This window comes from Xyrauchen texanus, chromosome 47 (genome assembly GCF_025860055.1).
Source record: "Xyrauchen texanus isolate HMW12.3.18 chromosome 47, RBS_HiC_50CHRs, whole genome shotgun sequence".
Classification (NCBI taxonomy): domain Eukaryota; kingdom Metazoa; phylum Chordata; class Actinopteri; order Cypriniformes; family Catostomidae; genus Xyrauchen; species Xyrauchen texanus.
The window spans coordinates 9870865-9897607 of NC_068322.1; the positions used below are offsets into that span (position 1 = coordinate 9870865).

Genomic DNA, 26743 nt, shown 5'->3' on the forward strand with positions numbered 1-26743 from the left:
CTTTTTGTCCTTGTTAGAGCCACTTGTCAATTTATCTTTGAAAACTGTAGTGTACACCTTTGTATGAAATCTTCCGTTTATTTTTTGGCAATTTCAAGCATTGTATAGACTTCATTCCTCAAGACAATGATTGACTGATGAGTTTCTAGGGAAAGCTGTTTCTTTTTTGCATTTTTGACCTAGTATTAACCTTAAGACATACCAGTCTATTGCACACTATGGCAATTCAAAAACAAACACAAAGACAATGTTAAGATTCATTTAATAAACCAAATAGCTTTCAGCCTTGTTTGATATGGCAAGTGATTTTCTAGTACCAAATTAGCAATTTAGCATGATTACTCAAGGATAAGGTGTTGGAGTTATGGCTGCTGGAAATGGGGTATGTCTAGATTTGATTAAAAAAAATAATAATAATAAAATAAAAAAAATAGTGATGGTGCTGTTTTTTACATCAGTATTTCCTGACTATACTTTGTGATCAGTTGAATGCCACTTTTGTGAATTAAAGTACCAATTTCCTTCCAAAACAGCAAAATCCGTTCTTTTTGCTGCCAGTATATATATATATATATATATATATATATATATATATATATATATATATATATATATATATATATTAGGTCTGTCAATTTAGAGATTAAATCAATAAAATAATTAAAATGTTAATTAATGCAATTAATATGCTAAAATTTCATTTAGTCATCTTTTAGGTCTACACTAGCATATACTGTAAATGGGTTAACAGCAAACAGATGGACTAAAATAATTTTTTTATTTTGATTTCATGGTGTTAAATGCCAGGAAATCTCTAAAGTAAATGACTAACTGAAGTAAACAGCTTTGTATTTATGTCACACATCCAAACTAAAATCAGTACTGTGGTCTCAGTGACACTTTACAACCTTCTTTTTTTTCCTGTGAAGCCTTTAGGCTTCTTAGCGTATTTAAAATCTATTCAACTCTCACAGGCTTGGCAGGCCATCAGAAAATCTATACACAGGAACATTGCTGTCTTGTCAGCCTGGAAGAAAGATGGTTTTGGTTTACACTCGGTCGCTGACCCGATCAGCTTTAACTCCAAAGGGATGCACAGGGCACAGGATGATCTGTCTTACATGCCCGTGTAACTGTTACATAACCGTATAAATTCTGTTAAGCTCAGCGTATGCAATTTTGAATGAGCACTAACTGTAGTGACATACTTATCTGAAAAGAGATCTAAAGATCTATAAATTAACCATCTTATAAATTAAGAAAACATTTTTTTATTTCCCTCAAAAGGATTACATGCCCACTCAGTTATCATGTTACCATTGGCTCTATTGATGGGGGCCAGAAAGCAACTACCCAGCAACCACTCAGAACACCTTAGCAACAACATTGCAATGCCCTGGCAAACACCCACAACACCCTAGCATTGCAACAGATTTTTTTCACTGGTAAGTGTAACTGCCCTGGTCTCCCCACTCCGAACGGGACTCGAACTGGCGGGTGCACTAACAAGGAGGCTGAAGGCTACAGCCTCTAGCATCAGTCGCTAGTGCACCTCTTTAGAGAGATTTACACACTCCACAGCTATCTACCAGCTGGCTCCCGTTCCACAAGCACAAATAATTTTCTTCAGAAATTCTAGTTTTTATATGCAAAGAGACCTAGTTTATATTTTATATCCAAGACATGGTTTACTAGCTTTCGTAAAAAATTCATACAATTAATTTTATCTCAACATCTAATGTTCATAAGTTTTTCAATATTATTTTGAGTATGCAATATAGAAGGTGATCACTCACTATAGCGTGTCCATTTCCAACTCATGACACTAATGATTCGCTTATCAATGTGACATTGGAACTTCCCCTAGTAACACAACATAGATTTTAGCTGGTCTACTGGTTCCTGAAAGAATGCAATAATGGAAAACCGGGACAAATGCTGGGACTGCAGTTCTCGTTTCACGATGAAAAGAGGCTGCCATTTTCTATCAACAGAGTTTCATAATCAACAGGAAATTAGGCCTTAGAAAATAGACAAGCTTGAAAGACTGCTGGAATGTGCCATTAGGACAATGAAATATGGATCATTATCTTTGCCAGTGCCAATTTTCACTGCTGGTCTGTGCATGCATGAGACTTAAGGACATATGGGCACATCACCTTCCTGTCTAAGGGGAAGCTTGTGTTCAGGCCTAATTTTAAAAGCAATATAATTCAGAGTATTCTCAGAAGAAATAATTTCAGTCACAAAGCAGTATATCTCTCTGCCCAAAGCACAGATAGGTTATACAATTTGACAAAATCCATTGTTGGAGATTGAGTGGGATTTCAGATGAAAAACAGACTGTGGGAAACCACTATTTGATGTAAAAGAAAAGAGAAACACAATCACATTACTTTGTTGATGTCAGAAAAGCCCCCTGGGATGTTAACAAATGAGACCTCCACTATAAAAGAGTTCAATCTTAAGAGAAAATGAAAAAGACAACAACAAATAGGTGTGGAAATTTGAACTCTGATCTTGCAGAACACACAGACAATTAAATAAATATCTCTCGCAGCAGTGTATAGTGGGTATACCTCGAAAATACACAAGCACCATTCCAAAACATAGTAAGCTCAGAATCTGATGTTTGCATGTTGCTAAGCTGAATATATAAGCCTGTCAGGCACAAAGTCCTAATAAGCATGAAAATGCACACAAATATTAGGCAAAATAGCCACTTTTTAATTATATTAAACAATTTTTTATCAATTGTTTTTGGTATTAAATGTATATTTCACCCAAAAAGGAAAATTCATCATTTACTCAACCTCATACCATTTTAGAGCTCATGCCATCCCAGATGAATATGACTTTCTTTCTTCAGCAGAGCAGGGGAAAGGAACAAAGGAAGATGTTTAGAAGAATATCTCAGCTCTGTAGGTCCATACTATGCAAGTGGATGGTAATCAAACTTTTAAAGCTCCAAAAAGCACAGACAATCATAGTAATCCATTCTCACCTGATTGCTTTGGGTGAGAAACAGATCAATAAGTCCTTTTCACAATAACGGTTTACTTCTGGTTGCTCTCCAATGCGCGTATGAGGTCAGTAAACAGTAAACGCTGCCTCTCGCATGATACAAGCATGCTGGCGTGTTCAAATTGAAGCAAAACCAATGAAGCTTGTGAACAGCATTCTCTTGTAAACAAATCTAGTTTCACTTTTGGTTTTTGTCGTGTCTCGTGTGAACATCCCAACAAGCGAGAGGCAGCGTGAACTGATTGCCTTCATGGATGTGCATTGGAGAGCGACCGGAAGTAAACACTTATAGTGAAAAGGGTTTAAATATTTATCTGTTTTCACCAAAAGCAACCGTGTGGCTTTAAAAGCCATTAATTTAACCACTGGAGTCATATGGATTACCTTTACTACAACTTTGGAGCTTTAAAGTACTGATCACAATCCACATGTTTTGTATGGGCTGAGCTGAGATATTATTCCAAATATAATTTATTCCAAAAAGTATATTATTCCAAAAAGTCATTCACATTTAGGATGGCATTAGTAAATGATGAGGGAATTTTCAATTTTGGGTGAAGAAACCTTTTAAATGAATTGCCATCCTGGATGTGAGATGGCGAAATTGTAAGATATCATATGACTTTGCGAGTGCAAAAAGGTTCAAACTTTGACTCCCATAGAGACCAACCAATCAACAAATAGAATTTCAAAACATACAATACAGCATCAAATTTTAGAAAGGCTCCCATCGAACACTTTATTTTGGTTACTCATTCCATATTTTTTATGCAATACAAATGACGGATTCACAATTAACCTTTAATATATTTTCCACTTCTCGTTTTAATCCCCAATGTTTTATTTCATCCATGGTCCACAACCATGATTTTCCTTATAAAATGTGTTAGACTTTATAGTTATGTTTGGATTAGGGGTTTAACTTAGGAAAACCTGTAATATCATAGTTTTTCTCTTTGTGAGTAAAAACCATACATTGTGGTATGAGGCAACTCCTACGATTTATTCTGATTTTGCCATCTTGTACTGTTATTACTAATTGTTATGAAACCATGTGGGCTAATACTAGGTATCTTAGGAGGCAGCAAAATAAAATTTCCTGACTTTTGGAACAGCCTTCCCATTTGGAGCCCACCTATATTGCCTTAAAATGCTACCTATGTAGGCTGCTCAAAAGGTTTTTTGAAACAGCGCCTCAGTGTGTGAAAGATCCATTGAAGTAAATCAGTCAAAACAGAAGGGTGCTTCTCTACTATTACTGTCCTTGCCAATGTAAATGTATACTTACAGAATCTCATTAAATGCAAACAGCATTATGAGACATGTAATTCAGAAAGCATTTCACTATAAACAGACATCACTTCTGGTTTGCTCTTTCTTGTATCTGACAGGTTTACTCATTCATAGATTATCTAAGAAAATACAACTGAGTGCAAGTCTCTCAACCTCTTTATCTCTTCCTCTTTTGCAGGGTCGATTGAAAGATGCTCCTATATCAAGTACCACTACTCCTCAGCCACAATACCCAAGAATCTCTCCTACAACATCACTAAGACCATACGTCAGGATGAGTGGCACTCTTTGCGTGAGTACCCTGACTTCACTTTTATGAAGACACACTCAAGAAATACAACAATTGTCATAAGCGATGGACCACAGGATTATTTGCCTTGTATTACATCTAAAGCATTGGTATTTCAAAGTTTTCCACAAGGCACATACATCATAACTGATTGACAAAGAGCTGCCATTATAGCTTGACTAATTTACATCTGTGGTACAAATCAGTTATTCTCCCAACTGATGCTGAGAAAAGCACTCTCTAAATAGCACAAACAGTAATCATTAACAGCCTAGTGACCTCCCCTGATCAGACGGAACACTTAAGTTCAAATACAGAAAGAGTAAAGCAAAAAAATTTGATTATATTCCATTTATTTTTCTTGAGCAAGCTCTCTGTAGACCTAAATATAGAGATAAAGAAATTTGTTGTTGCTTTGTAGAAAGAGTAAGTAGGGTACATATCTCAAAGTCAGATACGGGATACCTTGTTGACCCAGTTTTGCTCTGGTCCCACTCTCCCCACCACATAAGATGGAAATTATAAAGATGCTTTGTTTGGAGTAATGTTGGAGAAATGCTCTAACACTTAAAGCGGACCATTAGCGTATCATTGCCCCCAGAACTCCACAGAAAGCTAAGTAGAATCAGAAAACATAAAATTCACAAAGTTGTATACTTTTGCATATTTGTTTATTCAATATTTTGGTGCATTCCTCCATATTCCTCCATTCAAGTAGATTTTACAAAATCACTTGCAGAATATGTAACAATCTGTATCTGTTTGTGCCTAGTCACTAGTAGGAATATCCAAAACAATTGGGGTACTAAAAAAAGCATAAGATGCAGTACAATGGCCAAAAACATCCATCTGCATGTGAAAGGTTACACTGACAGTGCATTAAATGGGAAGCATTTAAAGTTGCAACTTCTCCAAGAGGGTTTTACCATGGAAACTTTCTAACAGCTAAATCGCAGCATGCTGTCAGCAACCTAATTAAACAAAACAAAACAAAAACAAATTTACAAAAAAATCTAGATAAACTATTAGAATTTTTGATTGACAGTTGTTGCCCATTCCCTAGTCATTAGAAAGAAATAGATAAATAAATGATAACAATCAGAGGTGGGCCGTGCATTTTAAGTCTACGCCTTAAAATGTGATTCATGCCATTAAGGAAACACAGTTTCGCAATGAATAAGACACACTATATGCCTTTGGACATCATATATTATGTCGCAGCTAACTAGTAATACCAATTGACATTTTAAAAACACATCAACACACGAAAGCCACAACTTGAAATGGCACTTAATGCTCAAGCAAGCCGAATTTTAACTGCAGCATGACTGTTTTGTGAAATGAACGTCTCTACCAAACAGACATTGAAAAATCTGAAGTTTCATATGAATCTACCAAGGAGGTCTATAATACCTGTAAAAATCTATCTAATAATATTTATGATTTTAGCTTTAACCTTATGTAATGTGGAAGTGAACTCCTTTATCGATATTACTTCATAAAGTGAATGTTTATCACTTACTTTGTAAATCTCCCTGAGTGTCAACATGTTTGTGTGACATCATGCCCCTGCATCTCGGCGAAATCTGAGTTTAGAATTTTTACACAAGCCTGCAAATTGTTATTCTGACTTCAAGATGCATTCCATTGTGCCTTTCCTAGTAGGAAGTCGTAAAATCTGACTTTCTGAGTAGAATGGAATGCAGACTTTTCAAAACTTGATCTGACACTGAATGCTCAAGCAGTATAATTTACACTTAGAAAACTCCTGATGTTGCTTTAACAATGCAAAAAACACTTACCAATTTACTTGAGGTTAAAATCAGTCCTCCTTTCCTGTTTATTTAATCAATCGCACGATCACGCAGAACATCTCAGGTTTGTAAATCCATAAGGATCTCTTTCTCAATGGCAATACCAGCAGTGATGACAAACGACTCATCAGCAAGATCTTGCACTCTTCGCTTTCAAATTACATCACTTAAAGAGTGATTGCATCATTCAAGGCCAGCTAGAAGGCCTTGACCAGGACATATCCTAAATATCACACCCAACAAGAACAAAGAAATCAATCAATCAAAATCAATAAATCAATCTGACTGGCTTTGCTTGTAATCAACGAATACGCATCAAGGAATACATAAATAATTTTCTCTATTTTTGTATTTGTTTGTGAATTAATTAAGAGTGGAAAGCGATTTAAAATACATAGGCAAAAAGGTGATTGAGAATGAAAGGATGAAAAATATTTATTTATTTGGTGACCTGGATGGGAGTGAGGTTTAGGGGGTTGAGTGTAATGGGAGCCCGCTGGTACATGATAGCTGTACGTTATGTGTAAACCTGACTCCCCTGGCTTCAAGAGACGCACTAGTGACTGACACTTGAGCCTGTAGCCTTTAGCCTCCTCGTAAGCGTGCCTACCTCCCATCCCAGCTGATGCTAGATCAAATCCCATTCTGAGCAGGTTGAGCAGGAGCAGTTGCAATGGTGCCATGACCCGGATGGAAGTGAGGTTTAGGGGGGTGAGTGTAACGGGAGCCAGCTGGTACATGAAAGCTGTGCAGTATGTGAAAACCTTACTCCCCTGGCCTCAAGGGGTGCACTAGAGGCTGTACCCTTTAGCGTCTTCGTTAGCACGCCCACCTCCCATTCTGGCTGATGCCAGTTCGAATACCACTCAGAGAGGGTCGAGCAGGGCTGGTTGCATAACAAATGTGCGTACACCTAGATACCTTGATTCAAAATCATGCGTTATAAACAGGGATGTGCACGATATTCAAATATCAAAATCAGTATTTGGTTATTCTGCATGTGTATAGAGTCCTTCAACCCGATCTGAGTCCGACAGTACCCGACAAACCTACAGGTTTTGGGCCAGGTTCGGGTCTAAGGGTGAGTTACCGGCTGTTCACGTTGCGCCATGCCACAACTCAGGACCATCCCATTTTTAGACACTGCAATAATTAATAAGAACTTTAATATTGGGGGCCTGTGTAGCTCAGCGAGTAATGACGTTGATGACTACCACCCCTGGAGACGCAAGTTCGAATCCAGGGTGTGCTGAGTGACTCCAGCCAGGTCTCCTAAGCAACCAAATTGGCCCGGTTGCTATGGAGGGTAGAGTCACATGGGGTAACCTCCTCATGGTCGCTATAATGTGTGGTTCTCGCTCTCTGTGGTGCGCTGTGCATGGATGCCGCGGAGAATAACTTGGGCCTCAACACATGCTGCGTTTCCGCAGAAACAACCTCAACAAGCAACGCAATAAGACTCTTATACTCGGAGGCAACTGAGAGTCACTACGCCACCACAAGGACCTAGAGCGCATTGGGAATTGGGCATTCCAAATTGGGGAGAAAAGGGGAGGAAAAAAAGGTAGATAAAAGCTTTTGTTGTGATTTGATGTCTCGAACTAACAGAATAGGTAACGTTCTAGTGTCACTGCAGCTTTTGTTGCTTTAGCTTGTGTTCCGCTCAGATGAGAGCCCTGGCATGACATTTCATAAAGAGTGTGAAATTGAACAAAGGCGGGTTAGAACATTTCCTACTGTATGCTCTCATAATGCTTATCTGCTTGCAAATGACATCAGCAAAACTTCACAAGGCTGTGGGGTGTACACAGCACTCATTTGTACCTGTCAGTCAAAACCGTGGAAACCGACTACACCAGCAAGAAAGTTACAAATAAAGACACTACTTCGATTATAGTATCAAAGCAAAGATAAGACTCCACAGAAGCCTAAACCATTTGTTTTTAGCTACGGACAGCATATTCAATTCAACTTAATGAATGCTTTTGGGCTTTTCATCTTTGGATGAAGGTAACTCCCCCTGGCAAGCTATTTTCTATGTAGCTATGCATATAATGCAGCTCCTATACTTGAAAGAGGGGAAAGACTGAAATAATAGAACAATATATCAATAACATATTTCAAGTCTTCAATAAAAACTGACAGCAATGGAATGGAATAGCTTCTTTGCTCAAAACAACCTAAAAACTCGATTTTTCAGGCCGATACAGCTAATGCTAAAAACAAACTTTTTTAACTGAAAGGTGAGACTTCCTTTCCTACAGCCGCCATATTGACGTTTTAATTTCTCCCATGAATTTTTTTACATTTACTCATGTCTCCTCTTCCTTATCCTGTCTCTGGCCTAGTTCAGTAACTTCGGCATCTTAAGGATTTTTTAACATCAAAAGGAAGCACCAAAAATTAGCTGCAGGAATAGCTTTCAATGAACATGACAGAAAATGATCTGCTGTGATGTGTAAAGGTACCCAAAGAAGCGAATGTGATGAGGAGGAGGGCGTGGCCAGGCCGTAACAATGGACTGAATGTGCTGAATCAGCCCAATCAGCAGGAGAGGGATAAAGAGGAGGAGGGGACGCCAGTTCGAGAGAGAGAGACACGCGGCCATGCTGTCTGTGTGTTTTATGTTGTTTAAGTTTGTTTATGTCATCAAAGTTTTGTTGACTGTTCTGCCAGTTCCCACCTCCATAATTTATTCATTACAGACAATTATTCTCTTAGTTGCCAAATCCTTTAGATTTCAGTGCATTCGGCTCTTAGTGTTTCAGGGACCACAAAGTAAGAGTTAGAACCATGGAGGTAGAATAAAGAATTTAGCCTTAAAAAGCCCATTTCTAAAATCTCTTTTTTAATACAACAATTTGTTTTGGTCCTTAAATCTGATTGGACAAGAGGTGTTCCAGGAGTGCTGATATTCAGTATAAAAATACTCAGATGCTTCACTGTTTGTAAAACTCCACTTGTATGAATTCACATTGTTTTAGACATGCTGTCAATCTGAAATGGGCCGAAAGTGTCAGAGAAGCACCAAAAACTGACATGGTTGCTTCTGCAAATATCACAGTTACTTTTTATGCCACTATCCAGAATAGGTTAGGAAGGTAGGTTTTGCTGATTTAAAACTTGAGCATTAACCTTTAAAATATCATTTGTTTGGGAAATAGTGTTACTCAGTGGGCATTTCACCTCAGAACTGCAGTGATCTGGGTAAGAAAGCGACAACCTCTGAGCCTGCTTTGCCTTCGTTTGGAAGTGTTTTTGTCAGCAGAGAAAACACAGACTAAATAACTGGCCATTATGTGTCAAACTTTAACATCTAGCTATTATCCATTAACTTTAGTCATTTCGTGCTGAGAGTCCAAACTCTTACTTGTGTAATATTGCTTAAATATACAAACTTTTATATGTCCATCCTTTACTGAAGTAATTTGTTACCTAAAATGGGAGTTTGATTGTTTAATTGCTGTTGTCTTGGGACCCTACTAAAAACAGGATCTGTGCTACCCCAGAGTGGGATACACAGAGGAAATGAATTGTTAAGAGTAATTAACGTTTACTGTTATAATCAGATATTATTAAGGTAGGATGGAGCTATTTGTATCGTCGCTGTACTTACATTTAAACTGTATGATTATTAACATTCAATGGATGGAATGCTTTTAATTGTACTTTTTAGAATGTGGAGTTCGAAAATGGTCACAACGCATAATTTACTCTTTATACACAATAGATTTAATTGCTCCTATATGAGACATTTCCATGTGTCTAAGCATTAATAAATGGAAATTGGTAATAGTGTCATCATGCAAACCATCTGAGCCTGACATTAACAAGGACGGCACAAATCAGCCAGTCACAGGGCATAGGGGAGGAGGAGGAAGTGTTAGAGAAATCTCTCAGCTATGATTTGCCATTTTGACATCCATTATAACTATATTTTCTTTCAAAAGCGGAGAGACCTTTTCCTCTCCAATCTGACAGTTGGAGACTTTGACATCGGGACTCTGATTTTCTTAAACTCATCCATTATAGAGCAGAGAGGCACAAAATTGCAATACATTTACAGGCATATGCCTATACAGCTTAAAGATTAAAGTCACATAAAACAGTGTTAACAACACATTTTATGGGTTGATCTGAGGCAACATATTTGCCAGATTAAAGTATATTATCAGTTGACTTACACAGATCTCAGCAGTTCTGAGATGAAGTGTCCACTGAGTGATGCTAAAAGTAAGTAAAAAAAAAAATCCTAAACAGATGATATTTTAAAGGTTATTGCTCAAGTTTTAAATCACCAAAACCTAACTCCCTTCCCCAATCTGGTGGCATAAAAAGCAATTCCCTAATGGTGGCATAACAAGCAATTTTGCGATTGGCAGAATCAACCATGTCATTTATTGGTGCTTCTCTGATACTTTCGGCAAATGTGCTCTTCAGGACTCAAACTCTGATTCTTTGTGCTGCAATTCCAATACTAATACATTAGCCGAGCTACCGTGCAATTTGATTGTATTTGAAAGAGCTTGTAACTTGGGCTGTGTCGATACATTCAAATAGCAATATATAGCGATCATTTTTCTCATGATTTTGAATCGATACTTAGATCCATGTATCGTGATATATTGTGATATTTTCAAAATGGACATTATAACTGAAATATACCCAAATTAATTTAAATTAAAAGCAAAATCTAATCATGATATTTTGATGTTTCGCGAAATGTATTGAATCGTGACAGGTGTATCGCAATATGTATCGTGTTGTGAGGTGGCTGGTGATATCCAGTCCTACTTTTAACTGTTGTTGGTTATGTAATGCAAATCTTTAAATGAATTGCCAGAAAGTCATGCACTATTGTAAAGTGTTTTGGTGTCAAAATATATCATTATGTGGGGAACAGGTCAAAGAGTATTGTTTATGAACTGATCATTTGCTGTTTTTCTCATGATTTGTGTGAACAGAATTTTTGTAGTAATGTCTATAGAGTTTATTTCATCACGCAAATGTAAATGAGCAGTAATGTAGGTATAGTAACATGACTATGAGAAAAGGTAGAAGGTATGAGGAAAAAGCAAATAGGACCAGTTTTGATATCATTGTGAAGGATCATTGTTTCTTCTTGGTACATGACTCAGTCCTTCACAAAGATTTAAATGGTTATAGGAAAAATATTACAATTTATTAGATAAAGCACACTTGGAATTGGTTTCCAGTTTTTTGAAAGACTACATATACAGTAAACTAAACACTACATTTTTGGCTAATGGAAAATCTAAGGCCGTTAATATTGCAAATATGACCTTGCAGGCTTGGAAAAACAAGGATGATAATCTCATGGAATGAAACTAACATCAATAAATTACCATTGACAAACAAAGAAAGCCAGTGCTAAATAAATGTTGTATTATCAAGCACCAAACACTCCACCATACTGTTCATTATTCAAATCCTTATTACAACATTAATCCTTTATGTACCACATAACCTCATCGACATGTAAAATGTGTAGTAAAAACCTTGGGTCTTTTTGCAGCTGGTTATATAAACCAAACCAAAACAATGCATTTTATTTTTATCAGTAGCAAGAGGAAATTGTATAAGAAAAAAATGATAATTTCTGAAGAGTAATTCACAGCCCTTTTTAAGTAGTACATCCAGCGTGTTGTTAATCTCTTTGCTATTAATCACAAACCATGATTTATTTGTTGTGCTTGTTTTAGTGATTGCATCATTTTGATTTGCAATAGTCATCACTGACATGCACACTATATCCCTAAAAGATAATGCTATGGCAGATCACGGCAGCACACCCTTTATTTGCATGGTGATTGATGGGAAGTACAATAAACAGACTAAAAATGATAGGAAAGACTACAACACAACAGTCATGCAAAGCTTGGAGCCATAAATTGATGCACTTTACACATATGCTCTTCGTTTCAGATTAGCCAGAGTTTCCTTTGGGTTTGGCTGTGTGACCGGCATGCCTTAAAGGGCTCTAATCTGACAGACGACTGCCTAGTGATTAGTCTGTGGATGGCCAAGCAGAAGTTGCCCAGTGGCCACAAAGCAATGGCTTACTTTGATCTCTGAGCTTAAATGAAAAGAAAGCTGCCCTGCTATTGCAATAAGAGTTTACACTCACTATGCCACATGATGGAGCAGAATCTACAACACTGTTTTAATCTCCATAGAAATATCCATCCATCCATCCATCCATCCATCCATCCATCCATCCATCCATCCACTTCAGATTTGAACACTCTGTACTTTGCAATAAGCTTGCATAACATCTAAAATGGTAGCATAGATACAATTTTCTTTAAAAAAAAAATCCTTAATACAAAATAAATTAACTTGCACCCCAATTTTCTTTTATATATACCCTTAAACTTATTTATTTTGCTATCCTATTCATGGTAAAGAACCCATCAGTTTTAAATCAATTGCACTCTCTTCAAACGGAATAACAAACTGATCTAAGAGCTGTCACTGTCACCATCTATGCCTTGTGTTCTCTAGAGAGTACTTCCTGTCCTTTAGATGAGCACACCGCAGAACAGAGGGCTGTAGCCAATTACAACAGGGAGGGAAGAGAGAGGACACTGTAATAGAGCCTGAATTTGCATGTTCTGTCTCACAAGAGTGGTAGGTGATGGCATCCATAGAGACTCTTCTGGATTAGTTGGACTGTGGCTGAGGCTCTCAGTTCATTAAGCGCTTCACTGGGAGCTGCTTAATGACAAACGCTCTAATGGTCCTTCCACAACATACGCTTTGGGGAAAGGGATGGATCTAGCTCTTTGGAGGCCTAAGATAATATTTTATTTTCCTTTTTTGTTTTTCTGTCATGTCTGACCTAAAAATAGCAGCTTGGAATTTAAATATGCATATCCAAAACATTAATGGCTTGATTCAAATGCATTGACATCCTTCAGAGCAGGCGCGAGCCCACATAAGGGCCAGAGTGGCACTGGTCCACGCAGACTGACAGCTGATCCACCCAATCAAAACTGCAGGAATATAGTAAAAAGAAACTGCATTTTGTCGCACGTAAAATCTCACATGCAAGATAATAATCATATTCCTGTTATAAATATAGTTCGAAAAATCTGTTTTATTTCAAATAGAAAGTTTTATATGATTATAGTGAACTGAAATCTTCTCAATGAGTCGCTCATTTTCTCTGCACTGCGCAACTCTCTAGAGTCATGCTTATAAACAAATCCGATTAGCACCAAGATAATTTATCCACGTTTTAATAATTTTTGCTCGTCATCTACCCATCAACAGTGGCAGGCGACCTGTAAGAAGTCTTGAAGTGACAAATGACAAGAAACGCTGTTAGACACAAATACACACATTTGAAGAAGCACACTTCATCATATTTGGAAAAACAGACGAAAGAAAAGCCGTCGATGCTCGTCTCTGATTTGCTGCGTGTTCAGAGGTTTATTGCCGCATTGGCGCTCACGTGCGCAGCGAGAATGTCGAGCATATGGCCAGTTCTCACTATTCCTTCTCTGTCCGTAATCTGGGAACAATTCACAGAAATAGTGTTGTCTATGAGAACGCTGAATAGGATCTCAGACCATCCCAGGATGCAAGGACATTGGAACGACAGGTGAACTGCAATATGTATCTTAATTCAGTAACTACAACCACAGAAATGGTTCTTGAACAAGAAGTTTCTCTTCTGTGCTTGTCTACTCTTTAGCCTCCATTTGAATGTAACATTCCCAAACTCTATAGGACATCTGTTTCACTCGAATTTTCACCTAACCTCTTATTTTACAAAGACTACCAATCAAAAGAAATATTTTGCAACATTGCAGCAGCTCCATGAAGCCCAGAACATCAGCAAAGGAGATTTGTCAGCTTAATTATAGATTCGATCTTTGGGGAAATAGCCAACACCAGTGCAAAGCAGGAGGACTGAAAAATGTCTAATAATAATGTTTACTGCATCACATCTCTTATTTTAATTTATTATATTAATGTATATGGCCATTTAATTTTTCATTGCATCAATACGACCTATTAACGTAATAATTAAAAAAGCAAATATTGACTATGGGAAAGTGCACACTTTATTATATTCACTATGAAATTAAGCACAGAATAGAGGTCCACCCTGTTTCACCAGTGTCCACTCATTTGGAGATTTCTGGCCTGGCCCCTGCTTCATAGTGGTGTATATCAGGACTGTTTTTTAACAGTATTGAAGTACAGGTTAACTTTGAGCTGTGTGCCTCGGGAATGAAATTTGTAGATTACATGATATTTTGAGGATTTGATGCTCTTTGAAAATGATTTGCTCTAATTTTTTTTACAACAATGACCATATCCCCCCAAATTCACACCTTAATGGAAAAAATAATCAAATTCTCATTACTGTATACATCAGTATATTTTACTTTTGAATGTTTTAATATCTCATTTTTCTCAAAGGAAATTATTATTGACTGTAATATAGTATTTACAGTAAAAGAAAAAAGAAAAACAGGAAATATACAGGACAAAGTTTAGTCAAACAATTCACTTTTTACTGATTAAAATTAAATTAAATTAAAGGCAGCACAACAAATACTCACATGATGTATAAATAATATAGTGTACAAATACTTATTTAAATGTTGTATTTTCTTACAATATAGTAATAACAATTGTGGTCTTAAAACTTGCTTAAATGTCATGAAAATAATGTCAATGCAAAAATTCTTCCAAAAATGACTTTTAAGAATAAAACAAACAAACAAATTAATACAAAATCAAACAAAATTAAATAACAATTTCTATTATCTTTATTTGTGTATCACTAAAGCATGTCCAGGTCACATTTAATCCCAAAACCAAAATACATAAATAAAAAATAAAAAATATTATATAATTTTTTTAATTTTTTCCCTTTGCTTTTAAGCCAAAATATTCATAATTAAGCCTTATTTTGATATATATATATATTTTATTAACTTGAAGGAACAAATACATGAATTAAATGAACAAACAGATGCAGAAAGCACAGAACATTCAGAATGTGAGGACTAAAAGATGTTGATTGAATGATTGAAAAATAGGAGTTCAAAAAGCATTAGTGTCTCATAATCACAGTCGTTAATCCACCTGGCACATATCTAAATTTGTCTGTGTGGATAATCCCTCTTTTTGCTATGCCTCAGTTTTTCTCTCTGCCTCATAAATAGCTTTATTCTCTTCAGCTTTGCCTTGGAGGGACTGAGCAAAAATCCAACTCTATTTCTCCTTGTGTAGTCACAATGATGACTAACTAGCCCCAATATCCAACCTTTAGACATCCAGATGAGTGCAATCAGTTCCTTGGACAGCCAAGCTTTACTTTAAATGTACTTTCAGTCCCTCTTTGCCAAACAAATTCACAAAAACTCATTGCACTGCATTAAAGGGTCTTTTAAGAAAAAGCAATTCTCCCTAGAGCAATGTTGTCCATAAGATTCAGCATTTCAGTAAACATGAGAAAGTAAGTGTGACAGGTTCTTAGCTCTCTTGTAAAGGAGGAAGCAGGAGCGTCTTCATGCACTAACTTATGAATCATATTCTTTAGTGTCTAATTAAAACATTCGACCAAGCCATGTTTTTGGAGGTGGTAAACGCTGGTCCGATTCGGTTTAATCCTCAATAATTTGTACAGTTCACGTATTGTTCGTGACATAAATATTGTGCCCTGATTAGGAGATTATTCTGAAGAGTGCCTCCGCCAACACTACGTGCTGAGATGTTGCACTGAGGTACTGCTTCTGGATATCGTGTTGTGTAGTCCACCAGAACAACACAAAGCGATGCCCATGTGCCGTACGCTCTAATGGCCCAACAAGGTCCATGCCAATACTTTCAAAGGGGACCATGATCAATAGGAAGGGGTGCAATGGCACTTTTGGGGTTGCTGCGGGATTCACCAATAGACATTCACGCATGCCGCACACCACCTGCGAACATCCCCGCGAATGCCCGGCCAATAGAAATGGCCATCAGATGGTCTAGTGTTTTTCCCTGCCATAAATGACCCGCCATTGGATTATAATGAGCCATCTGGAATAACATTTCCCGACGGCTCTTCGGGACTAACGATTGGGTTGTATCCTCTGTCTGTGCATCACTCGATATAACGATCCTTAATAATTGAAAAATACGGATATGCAAGTGCAACATCTGGCTGGATGTGTTGACCATCAATCACTTTCACTTGATCAAAGGCGTGCCTACGGGTCTCGTTTCACATCTGCTCCGGATAAGCTTTGTTGCAGAACACATCCATACACATTCCCCTTAATGAGGTAGTAAATGCCAGCCAATTCGTTCCCAAGACTAGTGGATGGAAATTAACCACAGCCATGACACTATGTTTTTGTCCCCGAAATTGAATAGTAACCATCACTACAGGGTAATTTTGGATATCCCTGTGTACACACCCACCGGCTTGTATCCAAAGCCTCAGATTGAACCAAGCTTTGGTGAATGTAGGTTTGATTACAACCTGAATCCAAGACTTGATATATACCCCCTTAATACTCACAGGTATCTGGCAAGCTCCTGCTCGGTCAGCCTAGATTTCACGGCCACACACGCGGCAGCAAATTCCCCAGACTGTGGGGGAGAGCAGAGAGGGTTAGAACAGCTCACAGGACTGGGGTCCCAGTTTCCAGGGACCTGTGACAGGATTAAGGGAAGGAGAGGGGGAGGGAGGAGAGAGAGAGGGAGAGAGAGAAAAACATGGCTCTCCGGCCCCCAAATACGCCACCATATGTTCCTCAGCCAGCTGGTCCGACCCATCCAGCGATGCAGGTCGGTGGCACTGGACCCACTCCACTGTCCCTTTTGGTAGCCAAGCACTTAACTGTTCCAGTACCACCTGATCGAGTACATCCTCGGCACCACGATCTTCAGCCAGTAGCCACTTTCGGCAGGTGTCACAGAGCTGTCACGCGAATGCGAACGGGCGACCGAGCTCACCATGCATCAGCAAGCTGAAGTGTTGGTATTTTTGCTCTGGGCTTTGGCCAACCCGTTGCAGAATGACATTCTTCAGATCTTCGTACACCAGGAGGTTGGATGGAGGAAGTTGGTGGGCCGTGAGTTGGAATTCCCCGGACAACAGCGGCAAGAGGTAGGCCGCCCACTGAGCGTTGGGCCAGTTCCATGCTACAGCCATCCGCTCGAAGAAATGCCTCCGGGTCATCTTGAGGTCCCATCTTCATCAGCGTGATGTGTGGTAGAGCCGTAGGTGACACACACCATCGGTCACACCCCATCACCACAGTAAGTATCTGGTGCTTAGTCACCTAAACTAATTATTCAAATTTTTTCAGTTTCATGTTGACTTTAAGCATGCCATGGAAGGGACATCATATATGTTCGTAGGCAACAAAAAATAATTAAACGATTAATATTAAACCATAATTTATTAATATATTTATATAGTCGGTTCACGATGCTGAGAACATTAGCAACTCTTAACATCTGTGGGGTGATTTTGTGGGGTATATAAACTGAATATTTCATGCAGACAAATTCAGATTCTTTAATAATTTATAGTCTAGCAGTCTACATCTAGCATCATGTCCTCCGTCACCTTGAAGCCTGGCACTGATAATATGTATGAATAGATGTTTGTGTTTTAGACTGGATGAAATCACTTTACTGTGCTGACTAGAGCCGTGTCGATCAAACATCAATATATCGCCATACTTTTTCTCACAATGTTGTATTGTTTCTTAGGTCCATGGATCGTGATATTTACGGTATTTTCAACTATTTGTGTATTCATATCATGTCCAGCATCTCAAAAAGAAACAGGTCATCTAAATAAGTACAAAATCTGAAAGTGGTGTTCCTCAGTGACTGAAACTGAGCCTTTAGGATTCTTTTTTTCTCTAGTGGACACACCAAGCTGGGCCACTCTCATGTGTTTAGGGCCTGACAAAAATATAGATTTTCTGCTTAATCTTCATTTGTATGATCCCAATGTCGATTCTTAAAATGCCAAGATCTCTCCTTCTTTCTATCTGCAATCCCCTGCTATCATATGTGTGTAAATGCTTCCCATATGTGACTAAAAATGTCTGTGATTAGCCACTGCCTGTTCATTTTTTAGATTTCACTCACCAGTGTTTGAGTGGTGTAGTGGCGAAGTTCATTCACTGATATCTTTTCACTGCGTGCTGAGAGTAACATTTTAACTCTTTCCGTTTAATGTGAATCCAAAGATGAGATACATTTGCTGTTAAATAATGTCTTTAATATCCTTTCTGTTCTCTACAGTCAGTTATTTATCAAAAACAACAAAAGAAACATTTAATTCTAATCATACATAGCATGGATTCTGTAAAGAAGCCATTCGAACAAACAAACACTACTTTCAAAGTCCCTGCCGCTAGTCTTAAAGATGCAGTACCGTTTTAGCACTTGTTTTATAATATATATATATATATATGCAATTTAATATATGCATTTTCAAGAAATCATTTATTTGGACTATATTAAAAAAATTATAATAATACAGATCACCTGTATAAAAAATAAAAGCATTAGCTGAAAGAGAATTACTTTCATGCTGTAGCCTACGTAAGTGAAATGGTCATTACAACTGAAATATAACTATCAAATATAAAATAAGTTAATTGATAGTGAATGCAAAATATTTTGCCAATGTGTGAACACCTTGTAATGCAACTTAAAAAATTAGCCCTTCCCGGACTTCCTAGGTTTTCTATTAAAGCCTGTAGACTGATTTTCATGGGAAGGGAGCAGGTCGCTTTTGCCGGGAAAATCCAAAGGATGTGACGTTATGCGTGCTTCCGAAAGCCTTGCCTCAGACAGTAGCTTCTCTTCCGCTATTCAACAGCGTCAACAACAAACTGCAACACTAGGTAACGTTATCTTCGTTATCTTCGTTATCTTCGAATCCAAAAGTGATTACTTCAGACTAGTCTTGCATAATCAGACCTATATCCACACTTTGTTTTAAATCTGTTCCAGCACTGGAGAGTCAAATATAATATGCAGTCTCAAAGTTTGTATTAAAACAATCATAACTGTGTCATTTTAAATATGCTACCTCGTCTGTCAGCATGATGCCGGTGAATCACGTTCAGCCTCTTTGTACGTTACGTCATTGTTTTTGGTCGGTGCTCGCGTCCCTATGGAGTGTGTGCACGAGCAACTGGTAGCTGGCTGCAGCTTCACTTAACGGCCACAAGTGTCATTAATAACAAGGGGTTCTGAAGCTTACATACTGCACCTTTAATTGATGGGGTCTTCAAGGCAAGGTAAAGGTTAGCTAAAGTGAGAATACATGTGACATTAAAAATACAGCCCTCTGCCCTCCTGTGAAGACCAAACTGCCAAATAACAACTTCCCATTTGAAAACGCCATCAAGCATGCCGTTGTTTAATTTGACATGCCTCAAATTCAGCCCTTACATTGAGTTTAATCAGAATTTCTCTGCAAATGCCCCATCCACTTTCAGAGTAAGAGGCAAAGAGATTAAATGACCTTAGGATGGGCGGTAAAGGAAATTGTTGTGTGAATGAGAATGTGTGTATATTTGTGCATACTGCCTGAAACGACTAAGAGAAGGAAGTTGGAGGTGTGCCACATGTTGGCTCAGCATCCCCCACAATGCCTGTTCTCTTAAGGCACTAGAGAGAGAAGATATACAAACATTACTGTACTCACCAAACACAGAAAATAGAAAAGTCTGCAGGCTACAGAATACGGAATTTTTATAGACACCATTAAGCAACATCAATTCTTTTTATTTATTTTTTTATTTCATATAATATTGTCTATATTAAATAGACATGTTGTTCACAGATGTTGTTTGTGTTATATTATTAATCAGGCATACTAATAATATTTAAAAAAGCAGAGGGGTCTTGTATCAACCTGAAGGGGTTTATTTTGCGATAACGACTGGCTGACTGTACATTATCCCGCTTATTACATGGCAATTAACCAAATAAATAAATAAATGGACATGATTTATGTAATAATGTGAGAAGAAATAAATCACTGAACAGCTGAAATCCACCTTCGGATTGTGTCAGAATTCTGTTGGTGTTTATTTTTGTAATTAATTAATGTCTGACTGCTCATTGTGTATCTTATTACAAGACTGCTTGCCAAATAAATCAATAAATGCACATAATACATTGATTTAAGTTGAAATTATTTTATCCGCTTACATGCAGAGAATGCACAGTGATCCGAGAAGCAGGAAAAATGTCTCACAAATACCAAGATGAATGGTCTGATATGTGAATGTATGGTTGTTACAGAAAAATATTAGACCACTATATGGTGCCATTGAAAACACACAGAATCAGAATAGAGTATTCCAGAGAGCCGTATAACAAAACATAACATAACGTAACATAATACCATATAATATACAGTATTATATTATTCACAGATCAGTAGTTCAGTAATATTCAAATATCAATATATGAACTGTACTTGATTGTCAATCATAATTAGCCTTCTAATGTTTCTTGACAAAAGAGTAGTTTATTCTGATTATTAACATTAATCAATTTAATTACTATTGAACTTTGTTGTATTTTATCCAAAGTTCCTTTCAAGGCAAGTCAGTCCACTCAGCGGGCATCTTTGGAACATTCCTGGGCAGCTGTTTTTACTGCAAACAATTTGCATAAAATTACACCTCCCATCTACTTGAATTATAAACATATTTAAAATCAGCAGATACAACACAGGTATAATAAATTGTGCATCTTTTTCTTAGATCACGCTAAATATAAACACTATTTTTCAGGCTGGTTCAGCAAATGCATATGCGTGTTCTCAAGTTGACAGACAGTCGAAGTCTTTATCTAAAAGGTGATTGGCTCTTTTACCTGTAAGGCGACACTCACTTTTCTACATCTGTTGGCCGTTTCAATTTCTTCCATGCAATTTAATACCAGTGGACCGTCTCTGCTAAACTGTCTCGGATTTTATCATATTGCTTTTCAAAAACAGCAGCAACAGCATTAATCCAATTGAGGCCATTGTGTTACAGTCATTTTCCAAGGTTAAGGGGGTGTAAAACAGTTAAAGGATGGGCAAGGAGGAGGCGAGAACCGGCTTGTCAACATAAATAATAATTTAATAAGAAACTTAAAACACAACATAAACAAACACACATGCGGACATGCCCGTAATTCTCTCTCTCTCGAACAATCGTCACCGGCCGCCTTTATCCCTCGCGCGCCTCATCAGGCTGATTGGGGACCGGGCGTGCGATATTCCGACCGGCCCCGCCCCCCTCCGCTCCACAGGGGGTTTTAAGCACTCGTGCCTTTTGCTTTATTTGCTGTTACCAATTAACTGCCTATAACTGCCAATTAATCTTCTTTGGAAAAAAAAAATTAGGAGACCGTTTTCTGTTTCTTTTTTTTTCTTTTTTAGATATGGACCAAAACCACATTCATAATTCATCTCAACATCACTATAGTTAATGAAAAAGCTTTTTAGCTTTGCAGTTCATTGATGCAATGAATGTAAATGCAAGTAAAAGCAAACCATTGGTGCTGTTTGTGGAGACCTTTACAATAAACCTGTCATGCATAGACATTATCTCTAATGGAGCTCCAACAGTTCATGCACTCCCACGACTAACAGTCCATTCTGACAACACATGACATTTACAGTTGACACTTATGGTCCTGTGCAAACACATAAAGGGTTTTTATTCATAATATCTGAATTTGTATTGTGATCACTTTCAGCTATGCCCTTAAAATATGCGTAAACCAACACAGAATAGGTACTGATGTGTTGCTTTGCTGTAAGGCTTATTATAGCTCTAAACTGGAATCTATATAAAAAATTTAGCAAAGATGGTGGCAAATAGGTTGTCATAGCAATAATAAAAAACATATAAAATGCAAACATTTACCTCTCTGAACTTGTAGTTCCATTCATGAGATTAATACGGTTGGCAGAATTTAATAAGCGTGGCTTTGAAGGATCCCTTCGGAGAAATTTGACACAGGCTGTGATATATTTGATGGCAATTGTTGTGGTCCTGCTGTGGCCATCTCCTCTTATTGATCATCTTTTTTAATAAATGTGTCACACTTTTCATTTAGTCCCTCTAAATGATCAGCCTATATGAAATACATCAGCAGTTCCTGTGAAAATAAAATTGGTAACACTTTACAACCCTCAGCATTAACCAAAATTAATAAATGCTAAGAAAAAGTATTACTCCATAGCATTAGCTAATGTTAATCTTAATATAAAATGTTACCGATTAATACTTATATGAGATCTTACTAATACATATATGTAGACATTTATAAAATTGTTCTTATTTTCACATGGAAGAAATTGTGTTCTCTCAATATTGGTGGATATAGGGTTGGAAGTCCTGCCTTTCAGCTAAAAGAGTTAATCCCTTTTAATGAAAGTGTATTGTGAAAATATTTTGAGTTCAAATCCAGCTTGCAACATTTCTAGTCATATATCTCTACTATGCCAATAAATAAAAAGCCTATATACAGTATGATCCTTGGTTTCCAGGATTCATTGATTAAACCCAACAATTTCCTGCAGTGCCATACAAGGCCTGATTTATTTACCAAATGCTTATATAAATTGCCTTCCTGCCTCATTATGACCTAACACTAAGTATTGACACTCAGTGCTATCCCCAGTAATAGCAGCACCATACTCAAGGCTCCATCTTCTCCCCTAAAGTGCAGTAATAATCTAGTTAGTCACATTGCACAGTCTTTCTGTCCACTGCCTGGCAAAATCCCAAAGTAATTTAGACTTAAAAGAAGAGGAGGTGGTTTATGCTGCCGTGACTGGCTGCCACATAGAATTTCACACCTCAGTGTTTTGTAATGCTCCTCTGTTTACTGTCATTAGATCAAATCCCGCTTTAGCTTGAGCCTGCTAGAGACTCTCCACTGTGTTAAAAGGGTTAAACAGGGTGCAAAACAGCCCCTTCAACACCCTACTTAATCTGACATTAATGCTCATTAAAATTCAGCAACCTTTAGCCTAGGAGCAATAGCTGTCATAATCACATGATGCAACAAATGCAATGAAAAGCAGTGCTGAAAGTGAATATTTACAGAGTTGGTTTACAAAGAATTTTATGCATAATATTTCAATAAAATGCATTGTACATGTAACTGCTGTGACTCTGTCTGAGAAATATTTGCTTTGATGACTGTGGAAAGAATGAGATAGTGCTTGGGCAATCAAGTAGAGTAATAAACAGTTACTCTGCCAAAGAATAGTTTATTTTTATTATTACAATTTGTGCCACCCCACATCCACAAAAAGTGTGACTTTGGCTTCACTATACGCTACATATAATCTAAATGAATCTAAATGAGCACCTACAGGTGCAGCGCCAATAAAAGTGCCTCTGAAATGAAAACTCTAAAAAAAAAAAAATATATTGAAACCTGTTTGGATGTTAAGAGTAGCTTCTCTAGTTTTGTTTGATATGCCGCTTTAAAAAATCCACCAATTTTTCACATGTCAGAGCACTGATAAAAATGAAGTCCACATATGTAGAAAATATTTAGTTATTTTGAATAATTTTCAAGTACTGTATAACACCAGTGGATCATTTCACTTCATGTTAACATATATTTTGTTATATATTTTTTTTTCTTTTCGCTGTACAATACGGTTCTATTCATTAACATTTGTTTATGCTATCCTATATACAGTATTTACTATGTATTTTCACATCAAGGATAAATGTGTTCATGCAAAAGCTGAAAAATGTTGCTTTCAGAGGATGTATGGAGTTAGGATGAAAATAAGGTGCATTTTGAACTGTTCTGAGACCAACGCAGACAGACAGCACACTGTAGGTTAAGTCATTCACAAAATAGGAAGCAAGGGTGCATCCTATAACTTTCAATGCAGCTAAGTGCATTCACTCCAAAAATCAGACCAAAAGTTCAGATTCAGGATGCAGATGATGTTTGGACCACTCAACCTGGTTGGCAGACATGGGACAATGATAATCAGTACATAGATTCAGAATTGTATAATGCAAAATGTTATTTTAACATGGTTGGCAATGAATTGATGCTCCTAGCCATTAATTTTATTCAGAATTATTTATTCAGCTTTATAGAAAATCAGATGTTAAGTTTGCATAGTCTCAAAAACATGAATTACCAACATTCCTGAAAACATAATAAAATATTTGATTTAAAAAACATCTCACTTTCTATAGCTTGGTATTACTTAAAATTTCCCAACTTAGTCCCACTGTCCACATATGTGGACATACATTTTTAGGAAAACTATTTTCTCTAGAATTATTACTTTTTTGCTTGTGTATTTGGTGCTATTAGTTAAAAATTAAAAAGGGAAATGGAAAATGCACACAGCAGTCATGTGGGGGTCTCAGGAGGTTACTTTTAATGAATATTAAAATTGATCAATAATGTGTAACAATTAAGGCTTTAGACAAATATATTCTTTTCAATATATTCCAATTGCGGTTTTATGAGGATTTGAAACCCTCAAACTTAAATTTGTTGTTTGCAAGTCATCCTTCCACAATCTTGGTGAAGCACCGGTGAAGTAGAAAGCAGCTTAAACAAGCCTATTTAGCTTAACACATCCTGCAGACTCGGAATGCAGTCACACATTTTTATCATCTTTTCTCATTTGTCAAAGGTCCTTGTGTGAAATTTTCTTTTGGCACCTTGCCTCTGAAGAGCTTGCTGTCAGAGTACTTTAGCAGACTAGCCTGGCTAGGAGTTGAATGAAGAGAGGATTTCTGCCACTGTTACATCAAAAAGCTTGAATCCCCTAACCATCTGTTTGTGGACTATGTAGAACTGAAATGGGTCACTAAGCATTTGTCAGACAAAAACTACTCTATTTGGCTCTAGAGATGTAAAAATCTTCAGTGTATTGTAGGATTTTATATTTAAATGATTAGTTTAAGAATCTTGTCCGTGTTCGACTACCAAAATAATGTATGGAATTATATGCAAGATAAATGACACCCGAGCAGATTAGAAATCTGATAATTTTCCACCATTAAATATGTAATATAAATGCTCGTTGTATCTGCTAATAAATTTATATGCAAGGTATTTAGCTCAATAAGGGAATTAGTGATTGATTTGGGGAATCATTGATTACGTCCGATCAAAGTCTTGGGCCAGCGAGGAGTTGATCGGAATGCAAGATTGATTCTTATAGTAATGCTACTTTCATGGCCATTGAAAATAATATCACAAATAGATTAAAATACTGTTTATGAGTATGTAGCTTAGGATCGATAGATTTCAAGAGATCTATATGATTAAATCAGAAACATAGTCAACTTCTCATTGAATACAAACAAGACTTTATTAACTAATCTACAACAATCAACTAAACTAACACACATAGACAAACAAACATAAACACACAAAGATGAATGGAAAATTATCTGTAACAGAAAAATGTACTCTATGGAGTCTATAGACCTTGCCTTGAACAAACCCTGAGAACTTAAGTATGCTGTGAGTATGCTTTGATTTGAGATGGGGTTACTCAAATTATATTTTTGAAATCACCAGATTTCAGGGAAAGTCTGCAGGTCCTTTGCCAGTAATCTCTGCATGGCATTTAAGCGGCTCTCTCCCAGTCCTCACTGCCTCTTCCCCATTCAGATTCGTGTTCTTTTGGTTCTTGTTTCTTTTTTTTTTTTTTGCACTGTTAATTTCATGTAAATATTCTTCTTTAAATATATACATTTTCTTTGAGCAAGTTATCCAATGTGTAATGTTTCCCTTATTGTTACGGCATGACAAATGGGCACTTGTCCGTGATCTTTATAGATTTAGAACGATCCCTTTGTTTTTGGCGTGATTTGTGAATTTAATTTGTTAAGCGCTTTTGCTAGTTTGTAGTCATTGGCTATTTGGAGGGTGTTCGTTGCTCACATTTATTTTGTCAGCCAAATGACTACAAACTTGTTACACTATTGTTTTGAACATTTGTATCCGTCGTTGTTTGGGAAACACTCGTTGGCTTTGTTTGGGTAAGCATTTTCTCATTTATTTGTTACTCCTAATTTGAGATTTTGTGGGAGCTTTTGCTTGAAAATTCTTCATTTGTTATGTTTCGGGGAGGGGATTGCAGTGGTTTGGACTTCATCTTTAGCCTAGGCTGAAGTCTTGTATGGTAGCAGTAGCTGCCTTTTTGTTACGGTTTGTGTCCCTTTTAGGCTTAAGCAACTTGATCCCCTTTTAGGATAAGATGAGCTCATTGTCATTTGTTTGTTATTTTTTTGTGGTCACCGTG

The 26743-nt window shown here is 37.1% G+C and overlaps 1 protein-coding gene across 1 annotated transcript in view; it reads left to right on the forward strand.

Moving 5' to 3' along the window:
• Window positions 1-26743, forward strand: part of LOC127639219 (transmembrane protein 178B) — a 113112-nt gene that overhangs the window by 57396 nt on the left and 28973 nt on the right. Inside the window, exon 2 of the mRNA XM_052121127.1 lies at window positions 4496-4609. Within this exon, the coding sequence (XP_051977087.1) occupies window positions 4496-4609 (114 nt within the window). The remainder of the gene's footprint in view (window positions 1-4495; window positions 4610-26743) is intronic.